The 17,298-nt window shown below is 41.9% G+C and overlaps 1 protein-coding gene across 2 annotated transcripts in view; it reads left to right on the top strand.

Annotated features, from left to right (window-relative positions):
* Positions 1 to 17,298, top strand: part of LOC126480771 (1-phosphatidylinositol 4,5-bisphosphate phosphodiesterase gamma-1) — a 248,439-nt gene that overhangs the window by 158,073 nt on the left and 73,068 nt on the right. For both annotated transcript variants that reach the window (XM_050104071.1, XM_050104070.1), the window contains exons 16-17: positions 9,107 to 9,328; positions 14,205 to 14,408. In XM_050104071.1, coding sequence (XP_049960028.1) covers positions 9,107 to 9,328; positions 14,205 to 14,408 — 426 coding nt within the window. The remainder of the gene's footprint in view (positions 1 to 9,106; positions 9,329 to 14,204; positions 14,409 to 17,298) is intronic.

Below are 17,298 nucleotides of genomic sequence, written 5' to 3' on the forward strand. Positions count from 1 at the left end.
CAAAATGCTACGGAGCTTTAACTCCATTTGTCCGTTTAGGATTTGGTGTGGGAAACGACTAATGGATCGCATAATTTTGCCCCCTTCTAAGTTGTTTAAAGTGTGGCCCTTGCTTTCTCAATGTAAAATTTATAAGTTACTGTGGCACTAGTGACAAAATACCTCGGTTCTCAAAAGTGGGTACTTGAAGCAGATTTTGAGCTAGAAATCCCGAGATGGTCTTTAAATCTGATACTAAAGCTCCTGCCAGTTTGTTCAATGTACCGCATGGGGCAATCATTGCAAGTGACACAAAACTCCCGCGTTGCATGATATTAGAACAAGTGACGTGCTCTGTACCTGTTGTTGTTGTTGTGGTCTTCAGTCCTGAGACTGGTTTGATGCAGCTCTCCATGCTACTCTATCCTGTGCAAGCTTTTTCATCTCCCAGTACCTACTGCAACCTACATCCTTTTGAATCTGCTTAGTGTATTCATCTCTTGGTCTCCCTCTACGATTTTTACCCTCCACGCTGCCCCCCAATACTAAATTGGTGATCCCTTGATGCCTCGGAACATATCCTACCAACCGATCCCTTCTTCTGGTCAAGTTGTGCCACAAACTTCTCTTCTCCCCAATCCTGTTCAATACTTCCTCATTAGTTTTGTGATCTACCCATCTAATCTTCAGCATTCTTCTGTAACACCACATTTCGAAAGCTTCTATTCTCTTCTTGTCTAAACTATTTATCGTCCATGTTTCACTTTCATACATGGCTACACTCCATACAAATACTTTCACAAACGACTTCACAGACTGACAGAATTACAATGTAATCGGCGAACCTCAAAGTTTTTATTTCTTCTCCATGGATTTTAATACCTACTCTGAACTTTTCTTTTGTTTCCTTTACTGCTTGCTCAATATACAGATTGAATAGCATCGGGGAGAGGCTACAGCCCTGTCTCACTCCCTTCTCAACCACTGCTTCCCTTTCATGTGCCTCGACTCTTATAACTGCCATCTGGTTTCTGTACAAATTGTAAATAGCCTTTCGCTCCCTGTATTTTACCCCTGCCACCTTTAGAATTTGAAAGAGAGTATTCCAGTCAACATTGTCAAAAGCTTTCTCTAAGTCTACAAATGCTAGAAATGTAGGTTTGCCTTTCCTTAATATTTCTTCTAAGATACGTCGTAAGGTCAATATTGCCTCACGTGTTCCAGTGTTTCTACGGAATCCAAACTGATCTTCCCCGAGGTTGGCTTCTACTAGTTTTTCCATTCGTCTGTAAAGAATTCGTGTTAGTATTTTGCAGCTGTGACTTATTAAACTGATAGTTCGGTAATTTTCACATCTGTCAACACCTGCTTTCTTTGGGATTGGAATTGTTATATTCTTCTTGAGCTCTGTACCTATACTTTGCAATATCATTACCATAAATGATGAAGGCTGGTTCATTATTTTTTTGGAGTATAACTATCTTCCAATCTTTTCTGAAATATTGCCAAAACAAGGAATTATATGATAGTGATACCAGCAGCCTTCTGATCATTGGCATTGATAAGGTTGCAGGCTATTAAGCTAGATTTCTTTCTTATCTTTCTGAGGTCATCCCAATTAATACCGTTGATGATGAATTCACTGTCATGTCCAGTTTTGTAGGCTATGTACTGTATAATTTGGACCTCTTTGTGTCGAGGGCTTCCTTTGCAATGGAGCACATGGAGCCTGTATAGAGAGGACCTGAAGGTTGTCATCTTGTGCTTGATAGGGTGGTTAGAGGAGCTGTGGATCAGTATATCAGTGGTGGTTATCTTTCTGTAAATGTCAGATCTGACTTTAGTACCACAAAGCATAATAATAACATTACCATATCTGAATCATTCAACTATTTCAGTTTAAATTCACTCTTAGGGGCTCAGCATTCATTTGCTGGATACGGGCTTGGTGACCCCGTGGTTCCTGACCTGGGGACTGGTATGTGCAACCAGTCCTCTGTCACCATGAGCTCTGTGCATTTGTCACTGACCACCATGCGGCACAGCAGTGGAACATTGTGTGTCACAGGGAACGGGGATCTTGGCTTGACTGCCTGTATCATGAGGATGGTATAAACCACTATACAACAAAACCTGTCTCAAGGTGTGCTTGCACACTGATGAGATGGAATGGTGGGCAGCCTATGGGAAACCTGGCACACTTCAGTTGTATAAGACATACCCAGGCAAGCTGGGCTCTGTCTAGATTGACTTTTACTTCCCTTGCTGTTCATTGGACGAGCATGGATCCATTGAAATTTTCCCATCCTTCTCCCAGCAGAAAGGATGGACCACTGGAAGGTACCAACACCCAGTCTAACAAGATAGCTTGAGCAGTCAGTCCTCCTGACTCAGTAAATGGTAACAGAATGCATATTCTTAGTCAAATGTCTTTATAATAGTTAAAAAAGGAGTGCAGTTTTGATAAAGTTTCACCATTTTATATACGAAAAGATTTAGAGGACAATGTTAGAACCTGAAATCTGAAAGCACTTGCAAAATGGGACTCTGTCGGTTGAAACATTTAGTTCCCAGCAAGTAAAGAACCTCCAGAAAGCTCAATGCCTTCAGGAGTATACATTTGAAAATGAACTGCACAACACATTGAACTACAGCAAGGGTGTTGTAACTTGCAGGGATCTGGTTGACATTCCCTGAGAATAACTGAAAGTTGAGTGGTCCTGAGAAGACATTTTTGACATGCAAAACATTATGAAAAGCATTATGGTGAGGTGGCGAATCAGACTCTTTTTTTTATGCTTACATTTATCAGCACCAAACTTCCAGAGCATGTCAAGGCAGAATTCCTTTGCCTAGCCATACAGCCTTATTTCCTGAACCCATTGCAATGTTTTAAATGCCAGCACTTTGGGCACACTACTCTTGGTTGTAAGGGAGAAACCTGTTGTGGCAAGTGTGGTAAAGTCGCCCATGACAGAGTTGGTTGCTCCCCTCCTCCAAAGTGTGTCAACTGCTCTGGTAATCACCCAGTTCAAAGTAGGGACTGCAGGATCTTCCTTGAATAATGGAAGATCCGGGAGATAAAAAAAACAAAGCACACCCTATATGGTGAAAGTATAAAGATAGACAAGGTGATGCAGCCACCTACATTCGCTGCCTCCTTTGCTCCCATTCTCAAGCAGCTATTCCAGAAAACCAAAGCTGCTATACAAATGGAGGTTACGAGTGTCAGCACTAGTACCTGCATTTGCCAATGCACTTGTGTTGCTGCAGTTGCTTCAAAGCCTGTCCCTCCCCCAAGAACTTAAGGAAAGGTGCAATTTCTGACATTGTGGAACTCCTTGCCCCCTCCAAAAATTCAGTGTGATCCACCATACAGTGTTGTCACTACCACTTCTGTAGCTGTATCTCCAAAGCCCCCTCAGATCAAAAAATCAAAGTAAAAGGCGAAGAAATCCCTCCCCCGCCCCCACCCCTCCTCCGATGGAGACGGGAACTGTACATCCTGACAATCTTGACTCGTCCTCTCTGATGTCTTTCTTGAATATTCTTCAGAGGTGATGGACCTTGATGTCAGACTGGGGCAATCATCTCACCCCAGGAGTGTATCTTCACCCACTGCGGGCACCCTTCCCTGGCAGAAAGTAAGAATGAAAGCGCTATCCTTGTGATAGATGGCTCTCATACTGCAGTGAAACATTAATGGCTTCAAGACACATGTAGAGGAACTGAATCACCTAACACAGGAATGCCCACTATGCTTGTTTTTTCAGTAAGTTCGTCTTAAATCTTGCACCTGTACTATGGGGCTATACACTCTATCGCAAGGATGACCTAACTGGGGAAAGGGCCAAGAGAGTGGGCACTGTGTTTGTCAGTAATGTGCAGCTTTGCTCTGCTCTCCCCCTGGCTACTAACCTGCAAACAGTTGCCACTGAAATTCATCTGTGCCAGAAGATCACTGCTTCCTCACTGTATCCACCACTGCAAGATGCAGTAGACTATGAGGCTGTCACAGATTGTATGGAACAACTCCATTGAACTGTTCTCCTACTGGGAGAGTTCAGTGCCCATGATGTCTTGCTGGGCTCAACCCATACTTGCTCTTGGGGTTGGGTTTTGGAGAGCCATATGATGTGCTGTGAATCCTCAACAAAGGTACTCCCACTCATTTCTGTGCTGTTACTTGGTTACTCTCAGCCATTGACCTCTCTTTCTGCGCTCCAGCACTCGCAGACTCTGTTCAGTGGGAAATCACTGACGACCTTCATTCCAGTGCCCACTTCCCACTCTGCATTCTCCTACTACATGGAGCTTTCCCTGAAGAGAAGCTATTAAAGTGGATGGCCATCAGGGCTAACTGGATGTTGTTCAGCCAGCTGGCTGTCTTTAAATGCCATGACATTGTTGAGGAATGGGTGGACCGCATTACGTGAATGATCCAATGTGCCACTGACCTATCGATCCCAAAGTCTTCAGGTCATCTTAGGAGGCAAACTGTACCTGGAAATTTCTGGAAATACCAGTAGTAGCAGTGCTGAAACCGGGGTGTCTCCAAACAACTCCTGGAGAATTGCCCAGTTGACAGCAGGCATTTTACGAAATCTAATGCCAGCCAGGCTCCAGCATTTTGCCACTACTGTGTGAGAGCAGGGCAAGTTGGACTTCACATCCAGCAGTTCTGAGTCTTACAACTGCCTTTTTTCCATATGGGAGGTGGGATTGGCACTATATGAGACTCGTGACACTGCACCTGATCATGACCAGATCTGGTACTGCTTGCTTCTCTTGCTTCGACCGTTGCCAGCGGTGTCAAAGGAAATCCTCCTCAAATGTTTTAATTTCATATGGCAGACATGTCACTTCCCCAACCCATGGAGAGAGGCAATTTTGATACCTTTCCTCAATACGGGAAAGGACTGCACATGTTTCAATAGTTAATGGACTATCATCTTAATGAGCTGAGTAGGAAAGACCCTGAGTGAATGGTTAACTGTCATCTGGTTTGGTTGTGAGAGACCAGGCAACCCCCAAGCCACTCTGTGTGAATTCCAGAGATTTTCGTCCACTATAAACCTGACCCTACTACAGTGACTATTCAGCATGCTTTCTTATGTAAACATCACTGTCTCACATATTCTTTGGTATCAGTAAAGTGTATGATACTATGTGGAGACATGGTATACTCATGCAACTCCATTAGTGGGGCTTTTGTGGCCACCTCCCCATCTTCATAGGGTCTTTTTTGTTTCAGCACTTTTGTAGGTCTCGAGACAGTGACACGTTGTCATATCGTTTTGAGCAGGAGATTGGTGTCCCTCTGGGCAGTGTTTTAAGTGTTACCCTATTTGTCATAGCCATAAACAATATCATGTCCATGGTATTGAGTCCCATACAGTACTCCTTATTCTTAGATGATTTTGCTGTTTTCTGTTCCTCCTCCAGTCTTGCAGTAGTGACTCATGAGTTGCAACTGACTGTGCAGAGTATAATGAGACATCTTCCTCCGGCATTACTTTTCTTCAGCAGTAGTTGTCCGCAGCTCACGGTCTAGTGGCTAGCGTTGCTACCTCTGGATTATGGTATCCTCGGTTTGATTTCCAGCTGGGTTGGGGATTTTCTCTGTCTGGGGACTGGGTGTTTGTGCTGTTTTCATCATTCCATCATCATTCATGAAAGTAGCTAGATTTTACTGTGTATAGATTGGGAATGAGTAAGGGTGCTGATGACCGTGCAGTTGAGTGCCCCACAAACCAAACATCTTCATCGTCATCATCATCATCCTCAACAGTGGTTGTTGATACCAGTATTATTTTTCAAATTTTGGACAGGTCAGTATTATCTAAGTTGCTTTCCTGAAAATTTTCATATAATTTTATACACAGTACATTGTATTTCATGCTGAAATTTCTGAAAGTGAATTACTTTATAAAATGTTGTTATCGATAGGTACTAGTTTTGAATTTCCAGTTTAAATTATTTTTTTAGAAACATTTGAAATTACAAATTATTGGCATACTTAAAATTTCTATTATCAATTATGCAGTCTGTAATGGTTGTTATGTTTATTTCTGGATTCATTTATGAAATAATAATTGAAAGTAATAATATAACAGAAACTAGTAGAAATTCATTTGTTAAAAAAAAATTGTAAAGCCTTTGGAATATGATTGTTTCCACAGAGTGCTAGAGTTGTAAGCATGCCTCTGATGTGACCGTAATTATTTTTGTATTTTGTGTGAACAGTGTATCATGTTTGTTAATGAAAATGAAAATACTGTATGGTATACTCAAATCTTCGAGAATCAGACTGCTAGACAAGAAGAACTGGAGCCAAGTCTACATAGAAAAACTGGAGCCAAGTCTACATGACGAGCTAAGTAAACTAGAAAGTTTATTGTAATCTTCGCTCCTCTCAAATCTTCATAAGAAGACTCATGTGGTCAATAGATGCAGTTAGGAAGGAGGGGGAGATTACGAGAGGTTAGAGGAATGTGCTGCAAAAGACTGGTTTTCAGTTTTCTGCAGGTGTGTGTGTGTGTGTGTGTGTGTGTGTGTGTGTGTGTGTGTGTCTCCATTCCAGTCATTTTTGTCTAATTTTTAATTTACCTGACATGGTGCATAGCAGGAATGCCATTCTACATTTTAGAGACTTGGTGAGGTTTCTGGGCCCCATTTTTGCCTCCAAATTGTCATGGATACCACACCTGGGAGACTGTGAATATCATAAAGTGCCTTAGCCATAGATCTTGGGGAGCAGACAGGGCTTGTCTGCTCCAGTTTTATAGGGCTTTTCTGCGTTCCCAGCTAGATTATGGCTACACAGGGCACAGATCAACAAGGACTTCCTATCTGAAGATTATTGACGCTATCCACCTTGCGAGGATTAGGCTGGCCACAGGTGCTTACTGGGCCAGACCCATACCCAGCGTCTATGCTGAGGTAGGGGAACCATCACTTACCATTCAGCAGCAGCTCCTGGTGTGTCAGGCATGAATGCTTCTTGCAGTTCCAACTTCACATGCACACCATGCTGTTGCTTGTCCACCTCTGGATCACCTTTTCTCCAGTTGCCCATGAGCAACAATGCTGTTTGGGATCTGTGTGCAGAATGTACTGGAATCACTTGGTGTGGAGCACATACAAGCCCAAATCCACAGTTTTAATCATGTGCCATCCTGGTTACTGTAGAGGCCCAGACTAATTTTAGGTTTGGTGCAATACAGGAGAGATTGCACTCCTGCACATGTTCTTAACTCATTATTTTATGACATTTTAACTGAGCACCACTACTCCACATCTGTCCTTACACATGGGTTGAAACAGGTGGATTCTGTTGGTTGCTCTGTTGTTTTGCCTGATTGTGTGCTCAAGTTCTGCCTACCTTGAGACACTACTGTGTTTTGACACAGAATTATATGCAAACTTGCAGACTCTGGAGTAGATGAGATGTGCTTAGAGTGCTAAATTCCTCATCTGTTCCAATTCTGTGAGTGCCTTTCAGTCTCTACAACGCTTATACCCAATAGATAAAGTAGTCCAGTAAATCCATTATGCCTCCTTCCAACTACGATGGTTGGGGAAGGAGGTGTCTTTCTGCTGGGTACCAGGGCTGATGGGTATTGCGAGGATTGGAAGGGCAGACACAGCAGTCAAGAAGGCATGTTGTGATCATCAGTTATTTCAGTGTGCCATTCCCCTGTACCTTTTCAGCTAACTGTTGAGTTAGTCACGTGTTGATGGGAAGACAAATGGCTGGACATGACAGATAATAAGCTGCATCTTGTAAAGACCACTACGCTGTCGTGGCATACCTCCTTCCGGTCCTAGAGATAGGTTGAGGTCCTCTTCATTCGTCTTCACATAGGCTATATAGTCCTCTGATGCACGGCTTTTTCTCTGGCGAGAGGACCCTTCAATATGTGGTGCTTGCAGCGTACAGATCACTGTTTGCCACATTTTACTAGACTGTGTTTTATTTTTGGGCGAGAGGGCAGCAGCAGATTTTCCAGTAGACCTGCCCTCTTATTTTAAGTGATGTTCAAACAGATGCGAGGCTTTTAAGGTTTTGTGATTTGTCCAACCTGTTTCTGAAAATTTTAGCAAGATGTTCTTAATATTAACAGGATTACTGACTCTCATGTTTTATGTAAGTCCTCAGCCAGTTACGTCTCCCTGTGCCTTTCTTTCAGCTCTCCTATGAATCACTTGTAAAAATTTCAGTTGAACTTATTTCCAGCTTTAGTCAGGTTTCAGTACCTATAACAATTTGAACTTCAATGCTTTCTGTTAGCGGTTGGAGCTCTGATTCTTTTCCAACACACCTACAACAGTTTATGACTACTACAATTTTCCTAGGTCACAGCCCATCCAGAAACTAATGTTTTAAATACAATGCAAACCTGGTAACAAACAATTTTTTTGGCCAACTACTGCCAGGAAAACTGACTATATCATTGCAATAAGAGAAAAGGTTGTGGCACCGAGACTACAGGGTATTCATAATATATGAACTGTGACATTTACAAAAGGAGCAAAAAACTTGTGGTAATTAAAAGGTGTAATAAATTGAGACAGTTTCCTAGGTTTCAAAGATCTAAATTATAGATACATCCTTTCAGTGAGATGCAGTGTTCATTTGAACTGCTAAACTATTTTGTTTCAACAACAATAACAAAAAGCTTTTTATTGTACAAAAGGAAGTCACTTATAATAAAGAAGCAGGGATTTCAATATACGGAAGAGACAACACAGTTTACGTATGATAAAGGAGTTTATTATGAATTTCTAAAAGGAGGCAATGATTTTTTTGTATGGCATTTAATGATGTATGCTTCGTACTGAAAGTAAACAGTTTTAATTGTAATAAAGAAATATCATATGATATTCAAAAACCTCAGGTGGAATACAAATGATGGTATGAGTATAACAACCAGTCAGAGGGGAGAGAGAGAGAGAGAGAGAGAGAGAGAGAGAGAGAGAGAGAGAGAGAGAGAGAGAGAGAGAGAGTTCGGAGGGGTTGTGGGGTTGTCTTTCCTCATACTATTTTTTTTAACCTAATAAAGTAAGTAATTTCTTTAATTTTCCCATTTGTGTTAAAAGATAATTATTTTTTGTGTCTTTACAGTCTTCAGATTCACTACTCCTTGGCAGTCTTCAGAAGGGCAGCCTTGATGTGATGGGTGCTATTGTTGAAGTGCATCGAAACGACCGCCCAGGACTGGAATGGGTACTACGTATACAAAATCCAAACATGTGCTCAGTATTTGAAGTAGCTGTACCTAGGATAGAACTTGCTGTTGAATGGAGGAATGCCATTAAGGAAGTGGCACAAAATGCCAGTGTACGGGTATGTATTTGTTGAAAGATTTTAGTTTTGTTTACCAAAAAAATAAATCCATGTTCAACTGTGGGAAATTAGTAATTTCTTTTCAGTGACATTGTAGCACGTTAGACTATATCAGAACTAAATATTTTTTTCTTAATTTCATTATTCTATAAGAAATACAGAAAACATAAAAAAAAATATAAGCAGCACTTGAATTCCAAAAACTAGTTGAGACTGATGTGCATAACATGTACTTATTAACCACAAAGTGTATATTGAAAGAACACTTTCCTGATAAAGATTATTATTATTATTATTTTTATATTTATTTTAAGGCTTCAATTACATCAAATATTTCGTTGCAGACCTTCAGTTACCTTAATATTTTTCTATTATTTTATTTAGAAACTCCAGTAATGTGACAGTAGTTCCATAGGTGACTGAAATTGGTCACTTTCATAGGTAAGAATCACCATGATTTGGATGCTGTCATGTTACATATGTAACAAGAAGCCAATTCTGCACTAGACTCATAGTCATAGCATTATTGAACAAGTCGTGGAAGATGGGGAGGAGTGGGAAGGGGTGGGAGGGAGGGGTGGGGGGAGGTTGATGTGGCAGGACAGTGCAGTGTAGTGCTGCTCAATGTGTTGTTTTGTTGGCCTACATTAGGCTTCCTCTATGCCACCTCCAGCATATTACTTGTAGTAGGCAAGGCAGAGGAAAAAAAAGATTACACAAGGTTCATTCAATAAAAAAATTGAATTTTTGTAAAGAATCCATTATAAAAATAGAATAAAGCACTTGTTTATTTTTCAGCGTAATCCCCTGCAAGTTGCAGGCACTTATGCCAGTGATGGACAAGCTTTTCAATTCCACCTGCAAAGAATTCTTGGGTGTGTGCATAACCAGTTATGCATCAGTGCTTGGATTTTGTTATCGTCTGTGAACCTTGAGCCTGTAGAAGATTATTTAGAGTGTTAAAAAGTGATAATTTAAAGGTGTCAGACCCAGGCAATCTGAGAGGGGTGATGCAGCAGCAGACAAACTTCAGGTCTCTCTGCATACATCCAAGCACCTTTCTTTCATTTCTGATATCAGATGTTTTGTAACCCAACTCGCACACACTTTCTTGAATATGGTGGTCTGATCCAACCCTAATGTTCATTGTTGCTGAAATATCACTCAAAATAATGCCCATTTTCCTGTATCAACTCTTGCAAGGTCATTCTCCATGGTGACACAGACAGAACGTCCTGTATACGGGGAATCATCAGCACAAGTTACACCGTGTTTGAACTACTGTGTGCCAACATGTGTTAGACTCAAACAACTTCCACCATATTGCACAGCAATCTGACAGTTAATTTTGACCGGTTTCAATCCTTTGGATAACCTAAATCTAGTGACACTCCACTGCTCCACAACGGCGCAAACCTGCAAGAATGCTGCCATCTTGTTTCACTGATTCCCAGCATCCCATTTGTGAGACAAGTATTCCTATCCCACCAGATAATACTTCTAGGACACCACCAAAAAATAACAAAGAAGCCCAAACATTATTGAAGTTTCATATTTTTTGTGCAACTTTTCCTGTTATTTATTGAATCGATGTTGTCTAGACAGAAAAAGAGAGGGAAGTGCATCCACACAGTTAAACATCAGAATATCAGCAGTAATGTTGGTGACCGTATTGGTATGCTTTCATTCATTGTTCCTGACACACTGTTGAAGCCACTGCATAAAATTATCGTTTTCAAAATCTAACATCACCACCATCACAGGCATGATTTATTGACAAATGTAATGTTCTCAAGTCCTCTATTTGTGTATTGTTTTGCTCCATATATCTTAGATTTTAAATAACCCCATAAGAAAGACGAATCGGGTAAAAATTGGAACCATACAATACCATAGGTTTAATGTACTTGGGGTGAGGGGACTCTGAGTTTCTGTAAAGCCATTGATAGTTTTACTTTGTGCAGCAACTTCACAGTTTATTGAAACTATATCCTGCCTTATTTGTTAAAGATTGACAGAGTTATGTCACATTAAAAGATACTGTGCAGAAATAAAGATTGCACCATTGACTTAGTCTTTGATACCAACCTTTGGTGTACAACATTATTTTGTATCATCAAGATTGTGAATAAATTGTTACTGATGCTGTTAATATCCTTATAGTTCTCCTTACACACGCACAAAATTCAAGCTTTCGCAACCAACGGTTGCTTCGTCAGGAAAGAGGGAAGGAGAGGGAAAGACAAAAGGATGTGGGTATTAAGGGAGAGGGTAAGGAGTCATTCCAATCCCGGGAGTGGAAAGACTTACCTTAGGGGGAAAAAGGACAGGTATACACTCGTGCGCGTGCACACACACACACATCCATCCGCACGTATACAGACACAAGCAGACATTTGTAAAGGCAAAGAGTTTGGGCAGAAATGTCAGTCAGGGCGGAAGTACAGAGGCAAAGATGTTGTTGAATGACAGATGAGGTATGAGCGGCAGCAACTTGAAATTAGCGGAGGTTGAGGCCTGGTGGGTAACGCGAAGAGAGGATATACTGAAGGGCAAGTTCCCATCTCCGGAGTTCTGACAGGTTGGTGTAAGTGGGAAGTATCTTGATAACCCGGACAGTGTAACACTGTGCCAAGATGTGCTGGCCATGCACCAAGGCGTGTTTAGCCACAGGGTGATACTCATTACCAACAAACACTGTCTACCTGTGTCCATTCATGCGAATGGACAGTTTGTTGCTGGTCATTCCCACATGGAAAGCTTCACAGTGTAGGCAGGTCAGTAGATAAGTCACGTGGGTGCTTTCTCATGTGGCTCTGCCTTTGATCGTGTACACCTTCCGGGTTACAGGACTGGAGTAGGTGGTGGTGGGAGGGTGCATGGGACAGGTTTTACACCGGGGGCGGTTACAAGGGTAGGAGCCAGAGGGTAGGGAAGGTGGTTTGGGGATTTCATAGGGATGAACTAAGAGGTTACGAAGGTTAGGTGGACGGCGGAAAGACACTCTTGGTGGAGTGGGGAGGATTTCACGAAGGATGGATCTCATTTTAGGGCAGGAAGTCGCATCCCTGCTGGAGAGCCACATTCAGAGTCTGATCCAGTCCCAGAAAGTATCCTGTCCCAAGTGGGGCATTCTTGGGGTTCTTCTGTGTGAGGTTCTGGGTTTGAGGGGATGAGGAAGTGGCTCTGGTAATTTGCTTCTGTATCAGGTCGAGAGGATAGTTGCGGCATGCGAAAGCTGTTTTCAGGTTGTTGGTGTAATGGTTCAGGGATTCCGGACTGGAGCAGATTCGTTTGCCACGAAGACCTAGGCTGTAAGGAAGGGACCGTTTGATGTGGAATGGGTGGCAGCTGTCACAATGGAGGTACTGTTGCTAGTTGGTGGGTTTGGTGTGGACGGATGTGTGAAGCTGGCCATTGGACAGATGGAGGTCAATGTCAAGGAAAGTGGCGTGGGACTTGGAGTAGGACCAGGTGAATCTGATGGAACCAAAGGAGTTGAGATTGGAGAGGAAATTCTGGAGTTCTTCTTCACTGTGAGTCCAGATCATGAAGATGTCATCAATAAGTCTGTACCAAACTTTGGGTTGGCAGGCCTGGGTAACCAAGAAGGCTTCCTCTAAGCGATCCATAAATAGGTTGGCGTACGAGGGGGCCATCCTGGTACCCATGGCTGTTCCCTTTAATTGTTGGTATGTCTGGCCTTCGAAAGTGAAGAAGTTGTGAGTCAGGATGAAGCTGGCTAAGGTAATGAGGAAAGAGGTTTTAGGTAGGGTGGCAGGTGATCGGTGTGAAAGGAAGTGCTCCATCGCAGCGAGGCCCTGGACGTGCGGAATATTTGTGTGTAAGGAAGTGGCATCAATGGTTACAAGGATGGTTTCTGGGGGTAACAGATTGGTTAAGGACTCCAGGTGTTTGAGAAAGTGGTTGGTGTCTTTGATGAAGGATGGGAGACTGCATGTAATGGGTTGAAGGTGTTGATCTACGTAGGCAGAGATACGTTCTGTGGGGGCTTGGTAACCAGCTACAATGGGGCGGCCAGGATGATTGGGTTTGTGAATTTTAGGAAGAAGGTAGAAGGTAGGGGTGCGGGGTGTCGGTGGGGGCAGGAGGTTGATGGAGTCAGGTGAAAGGTTTTGTAGGGAGCCTAAAGTTCTGAGGATTCCTTGAAGCTCCACCTGGGCATCAGGAATGGGATTACCTTGGCAAACTTTGTATGTGGTGTTGTCTGAAAGCTGAGGCAGTCCCTCAGCCACATACTCCCGACGATCAAGTACCACGGTCGTGGAACCCTTGTCCGCTGGAAGAATGACGATGGATCGGTCAGCCTTCAGATCACAGATAGCCTGGGCTTCAGCAATGGTGATGTTGGGAGTAGGATTAAGGTTTTTTAAGAAGGATTGAGAGGCAAGGCTGGAAGTGAGAAATTCCTGGAAGGTTAGGAGCGGGTGATTTTGAAGAAGAGGAGGTGGGTCCCGCTGTGACGGAGGACAGAACTGTTCCAGGCAGGGTTCAATTTGGATAGTGTTTTGGGGAGTTGGATCATTAGGAGTAGGATTAGGATTATTTTTCTTCATGGCAAACTGATATTTCCAGCAGAGAGTACGAGTGTAGGACAGTAAATCTTTGACAAGGGCTGTTTGGTTGAAAACTATGTGATTTGTATTTTCCATACATCATGCATATCTCTGCCTTTACTGCAGCATTAATTCCAGTTTTTTTCTCCTGATGAACAAAGTCACATTTGACACCAAATATATTTTAGATCCCATTAGTTCATCTCACTTTAATTCTCTGGTTTATATTTTAAGACTTATATTTGTTTTGTAGGATTTGACAAACTAAGCTCAGTAAAATATTTCATATTTTATTTCAGGAAAATCAACATAAGGAAATGGAGAAGCAACTAAGAATAGCCAAAGAAATGTCTGACTTGATAGTTTATTGTCGGTCTGTAGCGTTTAACATGGAAAAATTCAGGAGAGGCTTCAATCATTGTGAAATGTCATCATTTCCTGAAACTAAAGCTGAAAAACTGATATGTCAGCAAGAGACAAAATTCTTCTTGAAATATCATCAGGTACTGTGTACATATATTCCACTTATTTTTGACAGTATTATGAAAACGATAGTCGCTACTCACCATACAGTGGAGATGCACATCAAATAATGTTATTATTTTTAGTTTATCAACATTTTATAGCCCTGAAATACACAACAGATCCAACTCCTATTTCTGGGAACGTAGTAAAAGAACAAAATTATATAGTTTTTTTTTTTTTAATTTATTCTCCTTTTCAAATACACGACCCAAAATCACAGCCTGTATTTCTGGTAAGTAAATGAAATGTTCCACATAATATGATAAAACAGTTATGTAACTATGAGGTCTCTCTCTCTCTCTCTCTCTCTCTCTCTCTCTCTCTCTCTCTCTCTCTCTCTGCTAGAATTTCATGGTCCACTATCTAGATACTATGGTGGACTGTACATTCCATTAATAAGACTCAGTGAGCAATCTTAGTTTTAAAATTACCATAATATACAATCACAATTTGTATATACATACAATGTGTTTTGCATGTACAGTAACAACTTTAAAAACAACAGCATTGTTACTAATATATTCCCTATTTTGTTACTACTGGTCCTAAAAAATATAAAGTGTAGAAAATTAAAGAAATTTAATTCAAAAACTGTAAGAAAAAAGAATAGATAATAAGAACAGATATGTCATGTTACATCAAAGCCACCAGAGATTTCAGCAGTGGAGTTTATATCCCACAGCTAGTTACACACATTCTAAGTGTGTTCCCATTTCCATGCAGGGGTAGGTCAGGCTCTGAAGATCCTACAGGCCAGTTGTTAGTTTTGAGTGAGGAATATTATATGACTTCATGAAGTTACAATTGTATTTTATATTGAAGATGTCCCACAGCTACTGTAATAATAACTATAATATTAATATTAATCTATAATATTATTAATCTATAATATTAATCTAGCGTTAGTAGTTGTCTAAGTGTGTGTGTGTGTGTGTGTGTGTGTGTGTGTGTGTGTGTGTGTGTGTTGGCTGAGATGTGAGCACCTAATGATGGGAATATGAACTCCACACATGTAATGTTACTGTCACGGAACGTTTAACATCTGCAGCTTTACACCCCCACTTAACTACCTCTCGCCTCACACTCAATGCTGGGAGTTACTCCCTATTGTGCATGCCACCCTAGGAAGTCTGCATGACCATCTTTCCTTATATTTTACTTGCTGCCTATTGGAGACTTTGTTCCCCAGGATGTTAATTGTACACAACTTTTGCAAGTCTCTTTCAGATCAGGTACAGATGGAATGTTTTAAATAATACACACTGGAAGAAAATTTGTCATGGATTTCCTTCATCTCTTCATTCACAGACATATCTACCCGAACTGGAGTCATTCAAGATGAATGGAATAAGTCCTGTCCATGTCATGTCAAAAGATATGGTGTTTGGGAAGAGACTGTTAACCAATCAGCCCTTATCAGTTGCCCCATTGACTATGCCAGATATCCATCCCAAGGATTTTTAATTAGAGTTTGTGATCAAACACTGATTATCTTAGTCGTATTGTAGGTTTCCTTTCCTTAACCAGTATGCAGACACTGTATCTAAATATGGTAATGGAAAGTTCTTCCCGAATTTAAATAATTTAGGAGTAGCATGTTAAATAAGAGAAAGATAACCACTCACCTGTAGGACACTGGTGTGAGACCCATAAGCTCCTGTTAACAGGAAACAGTATTCACACTACCTTTCATGTGTTTGCTCCTTTTCTAGCAACCACACAGACATTCAAACACACCGTCCTGTGGCGAGACTGATTTTCGGGTATCGATTATTGAGAGCAGTTTCCTGGGCTGTGGGTTGATGAGAGGTGGGGAGAGGGTAGGGAAGGGCACACGAGGCAAGGGAAGTGTAGCAGGATAGTACGAGCCAGGCCTTTAGACAGATGATTCAGCAGCTATATATTGAGACTAAAGAAGTTAAAGTGGTAGGCATATAGTGAGAGGGAGGAGGTGTAAGAAAGGGAGGGGGAAAAGAAGAGGAATGTGGAGATGAAGAGGGTGACAGTGAGAGGTGCAGAAAAAGGGGGATGAGAGAGAGAGAGAGAGAGAGAGAGAGAGAGAGAGAGAGAGAGAGAGAGAGAGAGAGAGGGGGGGGGGGGGGGGAGAATGAGAGCCCACATGGGGTGTGGGTGGGGATAGGGAGAAGTGGTGGGAGAATACAGTACATGATCTGGATGGGAAAAGAATAGTGTGGACAGGCAGCAGAGGGAAAAGGTAAGGCAAGGTAGAGGTAAACAAGATAGCAGACGATTCATTGATGATATTTTCATGATTTGGACTCGTGGCAAGGTCAGTCTTGCTCTTTCCTCCATAACCTCAACGCATACTCCCTAGTCCACTTCACCTGGGTCTTCTTAACTCAACAAGCCACCTTCCTAGATGTCAGTGTCCACCTCTCAGATCACTCAATAAATATGTCTTCATGTTGTTCACATCAAGTTCACTAATCACCAACCACAATCAATACCTCCACTTTGACAGCTGCCACCCATTGCATGTCAGGGAGTCTCTTCTTTACAGCCTCACCACCTGTGGTCACCTCACCTACAGTGGGAAACAGGAGTTCTCAAAATATACCAATAACTTTGCCAGAACCTTTATTGATAGACAGTATCCTATCCAGCTCGTCCATAAACAGATCTCCCGTGCCCTCTCCTCCTGTGAAACTAGTAAACCTGTTAAACAGCGACCAACCACCTCTCCTCTAAATACCTATTATCACTCTGGCCATGAAAAGCTCAACCACGTCCTTCACCAGGACTTACCTTTCATCATGTTCTGAGTTGAGGGATATCCTGCCCAAAACCCTACTGGCATCACACAATGTAGTGTTCGGTCACCAACTCAGCCTACAGAATATCTTTGTC

This window comes from Schistocerca serialis, chromosome 5 (assembly GCF_023864345.2).
Source record: "Schistocerca serialis cubense isolate TAMUIC-IGC-003099 chromosome 5, iqSchSeri2.2, whole genome shotgun sequence".
In the NCBI taxonomy this organism is placed as follows: Eukaryota; Metazoa; Arthropoda; class Insecta; order Orthoptera; family Acrididae; genus Schistocerca; species Schistocerca serialis.